This window comes from Ovis aries, chromosome 19, assembly GCF_016772045.2.
Source record: "Ovis aries strain OAR_USU_Benz2616 breed Rambouillet chromosome 19, ARS-UI_Ramb_v3.0, whole genome shotgun sequence".
In the NCBI taxonomy this organism is placed as follows: domain Eukaryota; kingdom Metazoa; phylum Chordata; class Mammalia; order Artiodactyla; family Bovidae; genus Ovis; species Ovis aries.
The window spans coordinates 27,459,583-27,476,427 of NC_056072.1; the positions used below are offsets into that span (position 1 = coordinate 27,459,583).

The following is a 16,845-nucleotide window of genomic DNA, read 5'->3' on the forward strand; positions in this document are numbered from 1 at the left end:
GGACTCTAAAAACATGGTACAAATGAACTGATTTATAAAACAGAAATAGATTCACAGACATAGAAAAGAAATGTTCCCTAAGGGAGAAGGAAAGGGGCAGGATAAATTAGAAATTTGGGATTAACAGATACACACTACTATATATAAAATAGATAAGCAACAAGGACCTACTATATAGAGGGAACTGTATTCAATATCTTGCAATAACTATAAGGGAAAAGAATCTGAAAATATATACATATGTGTGTGTACCTATGTATGTATATATGTCTATAACTGAATCACTTTGCTGTACACCTAAAACATTGTTAACCAACTATATTTCAATTAAAAAGAAGTAACTTTGACGCTTGCAGAAAAAAATTTACATGCTGGATTGATTTATCATAATCCCTCATGAAACACTTTTTCTCATTTTATTAACCTTCATACTGAGTAATTTTTTCTTACTGTTTGAAATATTTGAATCTTTACTAATTTTCTGCAAATGTAAATCATGTGATTATCTCCCCCAAAGATAAATCTATTTAGATATACACACATACATATTGCATATATATATGCGCATGCACACATGTAATATGCCAATTGTAGAATTATTCAGATTAAAAGTAAACAATGTTGAGTCTTCCTTCAGATAAATATTACCAAATGTGAGTAGGGTTTCATTTCTTCTCTCTAACCTGTGTAGTGCCAGAAGTGCCTCCTTCAGAAGTCAGTGGAGGAGGTGGGAGCCGGTCTGAACTGGTGATCACCTGGGATGTAAGTGTCTGGGCAGCATCTGCCCCCTTAGGGTGATGGTCTTCCCACAGCCATGGCTTCCTGGGTGATGCTGGTGGTGCTATTGATGGTGTTAGAGCTATTAATACTGGCTCATATTTTGTAATGTTCACTTTGTGTTATTTTCTGTTCCTAGCATTTTGCATTTAACTTTTTTTTTTTCATTTTATCCTCACAACATTTTTTTTTTTTTTTAGGTTAAAAACACTAAGGCATAGAGATACTAAATAATTTGCCCAAGGTCATCTGGCTGGGGATGAGTCAAGTCTTGACTGTTGACTCTGGAGCTGTTCCCCCTCTGATGATGCGCATGCCACTGCTCTAGGCAATGCTGCTTTCTGGCCATCCTCTCAGCCCTTGCTTTATGTCATAATTAGGAAAAATGTTAACTAACAAAGCCAGAAGGCTCTAAAGTTGTCTTTATTTTTTGAAGATGTTGATGGAGAAATAAGAAGTCAAGAGATCATGGAGTATCAATAGAAATTTTTGACATGATGCAAATACAGCTTTGAGTTTAAAACCTTGTTTTTACTTTCTTTTTTAAAGTTTTACTCTTGCACTGAATTATCATGTCCATATATAATTTTTTCTGTAAGATCAACATTAGGGAGGAGATGATTTTTATTTAATTTAGAGATGCAGTATTTCAACTGAAAGTATATCTTTATTACTCAGAACTCAAATTGGGGCTACAGGATGCTCGAAAATCTAAATTATTATGGAAAATTCTAGTTAGTTATCTAGATGGCTATGAAAGAGTGGCATGTGTCTATTTTAAAGCAGCTCGCTATCTCCCTGTCCCTTTTCTCCTTTCTTAATCCAGCCACTCGGTACAATGAAGATTATTATTTGATGACTTTTAGAAAAGACTCTATAGCTGAATTTATTTTTGCCTTGCCCTCATATGAAAGTGTGATTTAATATGTCTTCCCTTTATAGCCAGTCCCTGAAGAACTACAGAATGGTGAAGGTTTTGGGTATGTTGTTGCTTTCCGCCCTCTTGGAGTAACCAACTGGATCCAGACAGTGGTCACATCTCCTGATACCCCAAGATACGTCTTTAGGAATGAAAGCATCCTGCCATTTTCACTGTATGAAGTTAAAGTGGGTGTGTATAACAACAAAGGTGAAGGACCATTTAGCCCAGTGACAACAGTTTTCTCTGCAGAAGAAGGTATGGAAAGGCTATTAATGATTTTTCAACTTTACAATGATGTGAAGTGGGCCACATATTCAGTGAAAATTTTACTTTGGTTCAGTCTTTTCCTGGGCTGGTGATATGCAGTCAAATAATGTATCAGGGTGTTGGGCAGCAGTAGGCACAGCTCCTAGTTGGCCAGGCTACCACAGAGGGCAACAGTGGATACACGTATGACCATTCTCCATTTAACCATTCTCCATTCTGTTTTTCACTTTTAGTACAGTAGCTAATAAATTACACGAGATGTTCAACATTTTATTGTAAAATAGGCCTTGTATTAAATGATTTTGGCCAACTGGAGGCTAATGTAAATGTCCAGGGCCTGTTTAAGAGAGGCTAAGCTAAGCTAGAGCTTCTCTGGTAGCTCAGCTGGTAAAGAATCTGCCTGCCTACAATGCAGAAGACCTCAGTTTGATTATTGGGTTGGGAAGATCCCCTGGAGAAGGGTCAGGCTGCCCACTCCAGTATTCTTGGGCTTCACTGGTGGTTCAGACAGTAAAGAATCTGCCTGCAATGTGGGAGACCTGGGTTGGGAAGATCCCCTGGAGGAGAGCATGGTAGCCTAGTCTAGTATTCTAGACTGGAGAATCCCCATGGCCCGAGGAGCCTGGGTAGGCTACAATCCATGGGTTGCAAAGGGTAGGACATGACTAAGCAACTAAGCACACAGTACAGGCTAAGCTATGCTCTTCAGTATATTAGGTGTATTAAATGCATTTTCAACTTACATTTTTGACTGACAATGTGTTTGTTGATATGTAAGCGAAGTCGCTCAGTCGTGTCTGACTCTTTGGGACCCCATGGACTGTAGCCTACCAGGGTCCTCCATCCATGGAATTTTCCAGGCAAGAGTACTGGAATGGGTTGCCATTTTCTTCTCCAGGGGATCTTTCTGACCCAGGGATCGAACCCAGGTCTCCCACATTGCAGGCAGATGCTTTACCATCTGAGCCACCAGGGAAGCCTCATCATAAATGGAGGAAGCTCTTTTTATCAGTTCCAAACTTAATAATCCAATTGTGATCCAAAACCCTAATTCAGAAGTTCTTTGTGAGTTCAGATATATTTCTTCAAAAGAGTATTTGAAGTCACAGTTAGAGTCCTCATCCAGGTAATAAAGATCAATCATGACCTGAAGTGTGAAATTCAGTGAATAGTCAGAGGGGTTCACAATTAGTTAAACATCTGTTTAGGGGGAATACATTGAATCCTAGTCTGTGAAGCAGGCAGTGGCTCTGCCTTCCAGAGCTCTCTTCTTTTGGGGGTAAGACTAAGATACTCTCTTTGAAGTGCTGTAGTCTCAAGTTATACAGTGGTTCCTAAGACCTGAAAGAGAGGTTTTAGCAGACTGGAGAGGGAAGACCATAAGGATGACATTAGTGAAGCACAGAATGTGCAGGTTCAAGGATGGGGTTCACCAGTTCCAGTGGGTACAGACTCACACACATTCCACTCTGGACTCATTCCCTTTGTTGCCTTTCTGTCCCAGTTATTGCATCTCTTTAGAAAATAATAGTAGGGTTAGGAGAAGTCTATAAAGCCATTTTGTAGGTCAAAAGCAGCTGAATATTTGCTAGCTCATGTGGTTCTACCTAATTAGAATGGCAGGAGTAACAAGTATTGAATGCTTACTATGAGCCAGACATTACCTAATTTGAATTTTCCAAAGAGGAATGATGTGTTGGTACTATTGTCATTTCCCACTTACACAGGAGAAAATGGAAGCTTGATGAAAAATTAATGAGTTTGCCAAAATCCATACAGACCTATTGAGCTAGTATTTTAACTTAGGCTTTTGCTCTTGAGTAGTCTGAGCTCACGAAATACGATTTCACAGCATCTCCTCTGTCCACCAAGCCTTACAGTAAATTGCAGAAGTGGGTCCAGAGTTCTCATTCCTAAAAACAAATAAGGAAAGCTCACTTTTTCATCATATCATCACCCCCTATTTTTGTTCTTTTTCCACTGAGTTTTGAGAGAAAAAGGAAAAGGCATTATCAAAATTTTTGCAGCAGAAAGAGCTTTTAAATTCATGGCCAGAACTCTTCTCCAAGAGTTACTGAGAAGGATTATCATTACAAAGGCAGATCAGGGGTCTGGGGAGCGATGGGGAGTGATGAGGGAGTTTTGGGGTGCTGTCCACCCTGTGCATCCTGCACAGGAGCAGAGCTGGTGGCTAGGAGGGAGGCAACAGCCAGAGCCTTTTACTATCCTCTTGACTCCTGCACGTTCCTTCTCCTGTTAACCTTCCCTGCCACCACTGATGAGTCAGTTAAAGGTCTTTCTATCTGTTCCAGATGTCAGAATCTGTCTTGACTGGTCTTTGAAAAAAGCGAGAGTTATTGGAAATATCTTCAGACATTTCACTGAATCAAAGGGGGAAGGTTTTTTTTTTAATATAAATTTATTTATTTTAATTGGAGGGAGAGGGTGGGATGATTTGGCAGAATGGCATTGAAATATGTATAATATCATATATGAAATGAACCGCCAGTCCAGGGGGAGGTTTTGAATAGCAGACTTCATGAAGAGCCTTAATCAAGGAAGCTCTGAGCCCTCAGAAACCTAGGGCTTCTCTAGGGCACCAGGGCTGATAGACTGGCCTCAAGTCTTCCTTGTTTCTCCAAACCCATGTTCTCAAGAGAAAGGTATCTGATAGGCCCATCCTTGAACCAGGCTGTCAATATCCATCAGCCATGGCCAGGGAGCAGGATCCTTTAACATAGAAATGAACGTTGGGGGAGGAGACAGGTCTACTCAGAGCTGTGTCGTGAGTTGGGAGAATCACTGCGGAGAGCCTGTGAAACCCCAGGAGTTCTCCATTACCAAGGGGATCTCTGTACTGTATAATAGCTCTGTGCAGGTTTATTTCCTTCTTCAAAAGAGTATAGGATCTCACTGAGCTTTGCCCCTCTCTGTGAGCCTGGTTAGACAAGACACTCACTAAATGCTTATTGAGTAAATGAATTCTACAGACCTTGACTTCTGTTTGGCAAGGCCAAAAATAAAAATAGGTAGCATTTAGTGGAGAGTGAAAAAGTTGGTTTAAAGCTCAACATTCAGAAAACGAAGATCATGGCATCCAGTCCCATCACTTTATGGGAAATAGATGGGGAAACAGTGGAAACGGTGTCAGACTTTATTTTGGGGGGCTCCAAAATCACTGCAGATGGTGACTGCAGCCATGAAATTAAAAGACATTTACTCCTTGGAAGACAAGTTATGACCAACCTAGATAGCATATTCAAAAGCAGAGACATTACTTTGCCCACTAAGGTCCGTCTAGTCAAGGCTATGGTTTTTCCTGTGGTCATGTATGGATGTGAGAGTTGGACTGTGAAGAAGGCTGAGTGCCGAAGAATTGATGCTTTTGAACTGTGGTGTTGGAGAAGACTCTTGAGAGTCCCTTGGACTGTAAGGAGATCCAACCAGTCCATTCTGAAGGAGATCAGCCCTGGGATTTCTTTGGAAGGAATAATGCTAAAGCTGAAACTCCAGTACTTTGGCCACCTCATGTGAAGAATTGACTCATTGGAAAAGACTCTGATGCTGGGAGGGATTGGGGGCAGGAGGAGAAGGGGATGACAGAGGATGAGATGGCTGGATGGCATTGCGGACTCGATGGACATGAGTCTGAGTGAACTCTGGGAGTTGGTGATGGACAGGGAGGCCTGGCATGCTGCAATTCATGGGGTCGCAGAGAGTCGGACACGACTGAGCGACTGAACTGAACTGATGGACATAGGATTTCCCACTGGGGCTGAAGGATGAAAAAGAGAGAAATAATGATATAGTGGAAAGAACAAAGGGGGAAAAAAGGGAGAAAAATAGAATACCAGAAAGGAGTACCAGAAAAGAAGGTAGAGTTGTTCTGTTTGTTCAGCAAGAAAAAGCCTGTGGTTCTGATGCCATCTTTTCCTAGGAAATGGGACATGACCAAGACATGGTTCATTTTCAAATATGTTAAAATGTTTTTTTTTTAAATAAAAATTTCAGTAGATTTTTTAAATTAACTATCAAAATTATAACTGGATTTCACATTCTGTTCCCAAACAGAGCCTACAATAGCTCCATCTCAAGTTTCTGCAAATAGCCTATCTTCCTCAGAAATTGAAGTTTCATGGAATGCCATTCCTTGGAAACTGAGCAATGGACACTTACTTGGTTATGAGGTAATATCTTTTAAAATTAATTAGCTTGTGTATGAATGTTGGCAGGCTACTTTGTCTGCTTTCGTGTATAAGTCTTTATAGCAATGACATCTTAGCTAAAGTCTGACTTTTGTTCAATTGTATCACTATATTGTTCCCTGTGACTATCAACAAATATTGATTTTAACTCAACCAATTGAATAAAAGTAACTTTAGCATGGTAGAAAAGAAAATAATAATAAAATGAAAGGAAATAATGTATCCTGTGGGCCTAATCTTTTAGCTGGATTGACAAAAAATAAGATTGAACTGTAGTATTTAAGTTCATAGGATGATTGTGACAACAGTTAAATCAATCTCCAATGCTTTGTCTTATTTTCTTGGTGGACTTGTTGCTTCTGGGCTCTGAAGAAGCCAGCTATGTAGAATATAATTCTTGCCTTCAAATAGTTGTCTTTGGTGAAAGAAGATGAATGGTGTGAAATAGGATAACACACAACCAAATGTCATGAAGATCAGAATAGGTCACACAGAATGGTTCAGGGGTGAGAGACCTTGAAAGGCTTCATTCATAAGGGCATTCAGGTTTAACAGAAAAAGTAAGTAAACATAGAGAAAGTGGAGACATTCCAGACTGAACATGGCACTTTGGAGGAATGGAAGGAGTAGCAGTCTACCTGTGGAAGCTGGTTTCAGGTGAAGAAAAGAAAAATACAGTGGAGCCAGGCCACAGATGGCCGTAACTGTTAAGAAGTACCATTCTGACTGGGCCCCATGTTTAGGAGGGAGCAGTTAGAGAGAGCTGAAAACAAATGAGCAGAGAACAGACAAGATAAAAAGTTCAGTCTTCAAATTTCTCTACTACTTTGTAGTAGCCGTGGTTGTGATTTCACCTCCACCCTCAGCCATCTGCCTAGGAAGCTTCCCTCGTGCTTCTAATTCCTGATTCCGTGGCAGGTTTACATGAGCACATGTTTGCAGTACAGGACCATGTACCCTGCCACCTGCCAACATAACCTCAAATGATTACACCAGGGTGGCCACTGGATCAAAGGCAACTGCCCATGGGCAGTTCAGCTGAACTCAGTCAGATTCTTGTAGATGTCTTGAAGCAAGCAACACAGAGGTTGTGTTTAGTGAGAGTGATGGATGCCATGATATGTCAGATTTAGGACCCAGGTCAGACTTGCCAAGTGAAAGTGAGAAAGAGTCGCTCAATTGTGTCCAACTCTCTTTGAGATGCTATGGACTATAGGGTGCCAGGCCCCTCTGTCGGTGGGATTCTCCAAGCAAGAATATTGGAGTGGGTTGCCATTTCCTTCTCCAGGGGATCTTTCTGACCCAGGGATGAACCCAGGTCTCCTGCATTCTAGACAGATTCTTTACCATCTCAGCCCCCTAGAAGCCCAGTGAAGGCCATTGGGAAATAGAACAAAGAAGCTCTACAGAGACGAGATGGAGTAGACATACTCTGATGCAACCCTAAAAAAAATGGAGGAGACAAGGACCCACGGAGCCTTAAAGAACAAAACAGAATAGCTCTTTGAGAGCATCCAGTACTCAAGTTGGCTGTGTTCTTTCTCATAATGTCGCCTTGTCCTTCTTTTCGGTCAACTTTCTTTACATGTGAACTTCCAAGAGTTCCGGGTCCTTGTAACCAAACAAGCAGTGACTTGAGTAAGCACTAACGACAAAGTCAAGAAAGGATAGGCTGGAGCAGTGGTGTTCAAAGGAGGCCCCATAGGCCATCTTTCCCACAATCACCTGAATTTTTGCTGAAGATGAGCCCCCAGAATCCTCCCTGGACCCACTGAACCCGCACATCTAGAGAAAGATGTTGTGAATTGAATTTTTAGTGAGTACCCATAGGGAAATATCTTCGTGCGCACATATGTATAGGAGGCCCTGGTCTTGACACAGTGACCCTTGATCACAGACAGAACTGTTTGACTTAAGGAAGGTAAAATGATATTGAAGAAGCAAAACACCACATACATATAGAAGAGCAACTTGGTTAGCATATTAAAGGAAGCCGGGAACATTGGGATGAAAAATTCCTGTAATTCCCTAATAGTGCATGGAAGCAATGAAAGATAGTGGGCAACCAATGGTAGCTCCCCAATAATTAGAGAAGTGGCATTGGCAGGGAAGGTAGGTGGGATAGAAGGAACACGGATGTAATAGTATAGTTCTGAGGTCAAATCTGTGCCAGATTCCAACCCTGCCTTTCCCTTTGCTGGAAAAGTGATGTAAATTCTGTGAGCCTTACTTTCATCACCTGCAGAGTGGGAACAATGGACCTAACCTAACCAGGATTTTGAGAGCATAAACTGTGATTAGATACTTGTGCATCTCACAGTTCCTGGCTCATATTAGTAATCAGTGAAGAACCATGAGCCATATTCCCAAAGAATTTTGAGGTATACATTTATAGATGTCTCACAGTAAATATTCTCGAACAATTCTTCAACTCTAAGCTCTTTTGCCTCAGGAGAGTTTGTGACAGCTATTAAGATGGGATTACCTGTGAGATTCCTTCCTTCCTGGCTTTGTTTCCAGAGCTCAGGCCTTTAAGCAGATTATTTCATGTATTCTAGACAGTGGGGAGAGAGAAAATGCCACAGAGGAAAAAAATGCAAGATACATTTCAGGAAGAAACGTTGGAAGAAACAAAGATCTTAGGTTTACAAAGTCCTGTGGGTCCTATCACTTTCTCCCTGGCAGTGCCCAGGGTGATGGTGAGACCACAGAAGGGAACAGATGTGCTTCCTATACTCAACAAGGACTTTTTATTCCCCCAGCATGGCAGAATTGCTGGGCCTAAAGGGATCAAACAATTTAACAGTAAGTTATCTTGGCGAGGCTTTGGGAAGGGAACCCCAGGAGTGATTGAAGTCAAGCAGGATATGAAATTCAATGTTAAATCAGATTTACTTAGAGAAAATAAATGAGCTTATCGTACATCCCTCTAACAGGAGACTGAGGTTCACCTCCCCCATTCAATAACTTTGTCCTTTACAAACTCTGTGTGTGTGTTTCAGTGTGTGTTAGTCGTTCAGTCATGCCCGACTCTTTGCAACCCCATGGACTGCAGCCCACCAGTCTCCTCTGTCCATGGGATTTTCTAGGCAAGGATACTGGATTGGCTTGCCATTTCCTTCTCCAGGGTACACTCTATGACAGGGGCATAATTCCTGACCTGGTTGTAGCTAGTGAAATAATTAAGAGAAATAAACACGAGACTATATATAAATGAGCTCTGTAGGCTTCCAAGGGCCGCAGGAATGTTACCAGTCACTATTGATTGTCAGACAGCTTGAAGGCAGGTAGATGTTGATGTTAGAATATGTCAGTTTAAGCGGATCAGGAGTCATCCAGATAAGCAACTCTATAAGAAAAGAGAATTATACCGCTGTGGCTCAGGTCAGGAAAGAGAGGTTGATTGAACAAGAGAGAAAACCAAAGAATCCATGTAGTTCCAGGATAGTTATCTTTTTAAGTTCACACCATTTTTGAATTAGACAAACCTGCATTCAAATCCACTAGAGTAGAATACGTCTCCATCAGGGACAAGAAACCCTGCCTGTTTGCTCACTTATGTATCCCAGGTGCCAGCAGTTGTATCCAGCACACAGAGAGTTTGCAGAAAGCTCATGGTGACTGAGTAAATACAATTTCAGCTCCATTATCTTACTGCTCTTTGGCCTTGAGCATGTGATGAATGTTCTCCAAGGCTCTGTTAAAATAAAGATAATGGTAAATAACTTACAGCATCATTGGAGAAGTTTTAAATGAGATAAAGCAGCCATTGTGAAAATGGGCCAAAGAGACTTTGGGAGCTTCTACGTTTCTGTTTTTGCATATTGGGCATTGGGATAAGATTTCACTGGAAGGAAAATTTTGAAAACCAGTGAGGTAGTATAGAAACAAAAAGCACAATCTTGAGCATGGGACTCAATACTATTATTTGTGTTGCTACTGGTATTGCCATAGGTGAGGGGAGCAAAAAAGATGAGGAGGTGATGAGCAAATGGAAATTGCTTTGAATTAATTATAGCATCTTCCCTATAAAGAGTAGCAATCTTAACATCCCATAAAGCCTGAATACAGAATTGAAAGGAAACAACTAGTGAAAATTTCTCCCCCAAGGGCTTGCGCTATGCTGGGTGTGCTCGGTCGTGTCTGGTTCTTTGCGACCCAATGGACTATAGCTGGCCAGGCTTCTCTGTCCATGGGATTTCCCAGGCAAGAATACTGGAGTGGGTTGTCATTTCCTTCTCCAGGGGATCCCAGGGACTGAATCTCTTGAATCTCCTGCATTGGCATGTGGATTCTTTATCACTAACGCCCCCTGGGAAGTCCCCAAGGGTTTGGTGTGTATGAAAAGAAAGAGACAAGTTAAGAGAAAGATACATTCTTTGCGACAACTTAAGAAATGGTGTCTATAATTGTGCCAAGAGAGAAATACGTATTTTCATAGTCTCAGTAATGATTTAAACAGTAACCTGGAAGAATAAATGACTTAGCTGAGTATTTAATTAGCAGTCGTGCAGCTAACTTTCTGGGTTGCAGTTACCCCAATATATCTTCACAATTGTTAATAGCTCCTGCCTTCCTCTCATCTCAGTGGGGGTTGATCATGTGCCATGGGGCGTGCTGAGCACACATCATCATTAGCAGCTAGACTAATTTTTTTTTTTCTGATTTGACCAAGAAGTCGTTGAGGAGCTCATTTCCCTGGGCTCCAATTTATTTCATCTTCTAACCACAACACTCAGGCTCAGATCTTTTCTTGTGCCCCTTTTTGTAGAAACAACAGATAAGAACAAGATAAAGAGGAGACAGATGGTTTAAATTCTTGGGTAGTAGGTGCCTGAGAAACAAAAGCTCCAAAGTTCTTTTTTGGTACATACAGTCCATTTCTTTACAGTCATTTTGTGTCTTGAGAAAATAAAACTTGGGAGAATAATCTTGACAAGCAATGGGAAAAGCTATATTGTGAAATATTGTGTGTGTGCTTCCACGCACGTGCACGCACACACACATACTCAGCTGTGTTGGACTCCTTGTTACCCCATGGGCAGGATACTGGAGTAGGTTGCCATTTCCTACTCCAGGAAATCTTTTCAACCCAGAGATTGAACCCAGGTCTCCTGAATTGGCAGGCAGATTCTTTACCACTGAGCCACCTGGGAAGCATTTTGAAATATTACAGGTAAGTATATTTTGAGAGGGGAGCTAGTAGTTTTTTTTAAAAAAAAAAATTTGACAGAGGAACATAACTTGGGCAGTGAAGGGGCAGGGGACCTAAAAGATTTTTGTTGTTGTTGCCAGGGTAATAGAACTAAAGAATGTATACAGAAGGCCAAACTGAAACTTCACTGATATCTCTGTTCAGCCTCCTGTTGTAAACAGCTATATGGAATATATTTAGCTCCCACTATTTTAATTAGAATAGGAAAAGATGTTAAATACTTGAATTTTTTTGAATATAAAATTTCTACTGGCAAAAATGAAAACATATAAAAAGAATCTGATTCCTTACATTCAGGCAAAGAATTAACTTCATTCTAGGACGATGAGTCACAGGTACATAGGAATATTGGATAGAGACAGTTCAAGCCCTTTTAAATAAATAGAAAGCTGACAAAAAATGAAGTGAGTAAATAAAAAGCAGACTGTTGGGAGGTAATGGAAGGATTTGTTATGCTGGAGAGAGCAGTAAGTATGGGTGTGAGTGAGGGTTGCCCAAACAAAGCAGGGTTTGTTATTAGGCAAATATTGTCCTTAGCAAACTGTGACTCACTCAGCATTGAGTGACTAAATACTGGAGCCTCTCTTACCTTGCACCGGCCCATCTCCTGGCTTCCCTGTTTCCAAACTCAGGTTTGGCTGCTCACCTCTCAAAAGCTCAAGAGACAAGTGCTGGTAGGAACGGAAAGGTTGCTTTATTCAGGAGACCAGCAACCTGGGGAGAAGGCAAACCGATTCTGAAGATTCTGCTCAACAGTCAAAGTTTTTAAAGGGAGAATCATTTGGGGAGGGGGTCAGAGCCTTCATCTATCTTTGTCACATGCAGACTATTTTCTAATTGGTTGGTGGTGAGGTAACAGGGAAGTACTCCAGGAATCTTGTGCTCATCCTTCTCCTGGGTGGGGGGAAGGGTGGTGGTTAGTTCCTGCAGAAGAACTCGGAGGCATTATTAAGCATATTTCTTGAGGACCCTGCGCCTCCACTCCACTCCCATGCACTGTGGTTTCTTTACTGCTTCTCAATAGCTTCTGCATTTCCTCCCTTTCCTGAGAAGCAACTATTTGAATCTGCCCTTTGGAAATCAGGGAAGGTCATGGAGGTTAAATGAAACTAATTTCTACAAACAAGAAATAGGGGACACAGAAAGGATTTGTAGCTGGAGGGTCCCACAGCGTCCTGCTCCATCTCATCTCCATCCAGTGAGCAGCCAGAGGGTCAGCGAGCCTGGCATGTTCTCACAAGTCAGCCCCCGGAGACTGAGGGCCAAGCAGGGAAGAGCTGCCGAGGAACCCCTAAAGAAGAGTAGAAGATAGATCTGGATTTGTCTTCTTAAACACCATCGAATGCATTTGCCTGCCTGATATTTATTGAAATGTGTTTTGTCTGGCAGCTAAGAGGAAATATTTGTCTCCCTGAAAATCTAAAAGTATGCACAAAATTATTTCAGTCTATTAAAATTGCATTTCTAACAATACCTGTACTTTTATGGCTTAAAAAAGTGCCATTTTTCAATACATTATTTTCATAAACTGCATTTGGTTTAAGGTTAAGTGAAATCTGTGTTGCCATAATATGAAAGGCAAGGACATTAGTTTTCGGAATAACCACATTACTTGCAGGAATAGAGATAGCATTTAAAATTCTGACATTCCTCAAGTTTGCTTCTGTTTACCTACCCAGATCAAAATATATTGGCTTGTGAACTGGTGTTACGCTTCTAAAGAAAAGATTATTATCTCATCAAGAAATTGGAGTCCCAGTGTTTTATAGGCACATACAGTATTAGGACTAACATACATACATACGTACATATATACATACATACATACATACATACAGTATTAACTAGCTTGGTGAATTAAAGGAGACAAAATATCCATCTCTGTTCTATCCATAGAACAGTTCTGACACGAACAATGTGGTTTTTCTTTTCTTTTTTTCTCTACTCCAGCCTGTTCTCTGATACCAGCAGCTGTGCTGTGCTTAGTCACTCAGTCATGTACGACTCTCTGCGACCCCATGAACTGTATGGAGCCCACCAGGCTCATCTGTCCATGGGATTCTCCACGCAAGAGTACTACAGTGGGTTGCCATGCCTTCCTCCAGGGGATCGTCCCAACCCAGGGATTGAACCCAGGTCTCCCACATTGCAGGCAGATTGTTAACTGTCTAAGTCACCAGGGAAGCCACTGATACCAGCTAGGTGTCCCAAAATACAATTCAATTCTGATACTATACGAGGAGTTAGCTTCAGATACTACAAGGCTTCCTGGGTTGGGAAGATTTCCTGGAGAAGGGAATGGCTATCCACTCCAATATTCTTGCCTGGAGAATTCTGTGGACAGAGGAGCCTGGCTGGCTACAGTCCATGGGATAAGAGAGTAGGACATGACTGAACGACTGACACTTTCACTTTCCTACAGGTTAAGGATTCAGTCCCACAAGACTGGTACCCACCACACACAAACATCAGATGCCATCAGTCCACGTCTCCCCCCTGATCAACAGGGGGGTTACCACAACCCCTTCCTTGGGTTTGAGAACTTGCTAGAATGGCTCGCAAAACTCAGGAAAGCACTTTACTTACCATTATCCATTTATCATAAAGGATACAACTCACGAACAGCTAAATAGAAGAGATGCCTAGGGTGAGATACATGAGAAGGGGCACAGGGCTTCCATGCCCTCTCCATGCCCTCCCCTCTCAATATGTTCAGTTACTAGGAAGCCCTCAAACCTTGTCAGTTAGGTTTTTTTATGGAGGCTTGGTAGCACTAGGGATAAAAAACCTGCCTGCCAGTGCAGGAGACATGAGATGTGGGTTTGATCCCTGGGTTGGGAAGATCTCCTGGGGGAGAAAATGGCAACCCACTCCAGTTTGCCTGGGAAACCCCATGAACAGAGGGGCCTGGCAGGCTACAGTCAACTGAGTTGCAAAGAGTCAGACACAACCAAAGCAACTTAGCTCTTCATTGGAAGGAAGGAAGGATTGAATCATTTACCATTAGTTAACCAAATTAATAGAGAAGGCAATGGCAACCCACGCCAGTATTCTTGCCTGGAAAATCCCATGGACAGAGGAGCCTGGTAGGCTGCAGTCCATGGGGTTGCTAGGAGTCAGACACAACTGAGCGACTTCACTTTCACTTTTCACTTTCCTGCATTGGAGAAGGAAATGGCAACCCACTCCAGTGTTCTTGCCTGGAGAATCCCAGGGACGGGGGAGCCTGGTGGGCTGCCATCTATGGGGTCGCACAGAGTCCGACAAGACTGAAGTGACTTAGCAGCAGCAGCAACAACCAAATTAAATTAACCTTCAGCCTTGTGTCAGGAGGTGGGCCTCAAAGTTCCAACCCTGTAATTACAAGGTTGATGACTCTGGCAACGAATTTCCATCCTGAAGCTAACCAGGAAGGCACAGTCACCAGATATCTCGTTGACATACAATGACACTTATCACTTCTGACATCCTAAGGATTTGGAGGGAGGTGTGTGTCAGGAAACTCCAGCAGAGACCAGGTACATATTTCTGCTGTATCTCTGTGATAGGAAGAAGGGAGGCATTTGTAAACTGCATGTGTTTAAGTTATTTACAAATTAAACAATATTGGGTACTTGATGTGTAGAAGCTTTGTACCGAGTGGCAGAGCTATGGTGATGACTAAGACAAATCTGCCTCCTCGTGCTGCGATTCATGGGGTCTCAAAGAGTCAGACACGACTGAGCGACTGAACTGAACTGAACTGTGCTTAATTCTACTTTAGTATCCTCCCTTCCTGCTATCTGCTGTGCCAAGGAATGCAGTTGCTACCCCTGGGGCACACTCCCTCTAGCAAAAACCAAGGCAGGGTCATCATCTACTGACAAGGGAGTGCCCTGTACCTCTCAGGTGATGAAACAGTGTTGGGAGCCACAATTCAGTCTTAATTACCTTTCTCTTTGGAGTAGCTTTGCCTTTTATTTTTGCTGGCTCTGAACTCATAGTGAAGCTACCACATGAAAATGTCTGTGTTTCTTCAGGTCTGGAAAATTCTCAGGACATTTTCTCTTTAATTGTTGGACTTTCCCTTCTGGAACTCTGGTTGGAACATTTCATTTCATTCTCAGTGTTTCTTAACTTGGCTTTCATAATTTTTGTTTCTTTCTTCATGGTCTGGAATTATCCATTCTTCTATGGCTTCCAGTCTTCAGCTCAGTTCTAGGACTGATTTCTTTCCTAACACTGTATTCTTTGGGGGTTGGAATTCTACTTGATATTTTTCGGATTTGCCCCATCTTTTTTCTTCGTCTCCTCTTTTCATATCACAAATTTAGTCTCTTCTTTAGTAAATTTGAACACTTTAAATATACTTATTTTAAGATCATTTCAGACAAGTGTGTTACAGCTAGTTCCCTGCCGTCCAGTCTGCTGACTCTCTTCCTTGTCGGCGGAGCTCTTCATGAGCTTTGCAGTATTTCTGTCTCTGCTCATCCTTTGTAGACGCTGCCTTCACGTTCTGTCAGTGTTAAACTAGCTCTTTTTACACAGGTGTGTTTCCGGGACCCATTTCCTTTCTTCATCCCTGTATTGTGGTTGTGCCTAGGAAATCCAAATTAGTGTGGAGTTATATTCTATCCGCTCAGGTGTAGAATTTTTGGTCTCTTTTCATGCTTGGCTTTTCCCTCTTTAAAAATAGTCTATCCTCACATAAATATTTTGAACAAAATTTTATAGAATATAAGTAATTTATTACTTATATAATAAAAGTATCTATCTTCATATAAATATTTTTGACCAAAATGTAACTGATTTATTACTTGGAAATATATATGTCACTGCTTCATTTCTTTATGCTTTAGTTATATGCATTTTATTCAACTTTTAAAGTAAAGCTATTTGAGAAGATCATATAATCAATTCGAGCTAATACCATGCTCAATTTTTGCACTAATTTTCTCTATGATTAAATATTGATAATACTTGTCAGCAACTGAGATCTAAAAATAAATCTCTCATTCTAATACATGGAGATTGCTTCAAGTGCTTCAGAAACTGCTATTAAGAGCCTTCAAGCACCTTTTATGAATTGATTTCTAAAAGATAATCCGTATGCCGATCGAGAATTGTTTTTATCTCTTCTTTAAATCAGTCTTCTAAGAAGAGATTTCTTAGGCAACTTATATTGAGGTAATTTGCGTACAAGAAGAAAGGTGCAAGGATTGAAACCTAACAAGAGGTCAAGTATGTAAGGATCCTGATTGATTATTTAATTTCAACTGACCTCTGCCCTTCCACCTGTTGAGTGACCTTTACTAAAACTCATAATTGTGTGATCTTTTCCCCAATCTATGCTATATCTCAGGACACAATTTTTGAGGTTGCCCATAATGTTTTATTAAAATGACCAATTATGTGTCATTCTTAGTTAATAACTAGACAATGCTTTCAAGGGCAGGGAGAGCATTTTATGTTTGGAGTCA

General features: G+C 41.3%; 1 protein-coding gene across 1 annotated transcript in view; it reads left to right on the forward strand.

The window, feature by feature from the left end:
• Window positions 1–16,845, forward strand: part of CNTN3 (contactin 3) — a 408,740-nt gene that overhangs the window by 363,117 nt on the left and 28,778 nt on the right. The window contains exons 17-19 of the mRNA XM_015102330.4: window positions 692–762; window positions 1,720–1,954; window positions 6,038–6,153. Coding sequence (XP_014957816.3) covers window positions 692–762; window positions 1,720–1,954; window positions 6,038–6,153 — 422 coding nt within the window. The remainder of the gene's footprint in view (window positions 1–691; window positions 763–1,719; window positions 1,955–6,037; window positions 6,154–16,845) is intronic.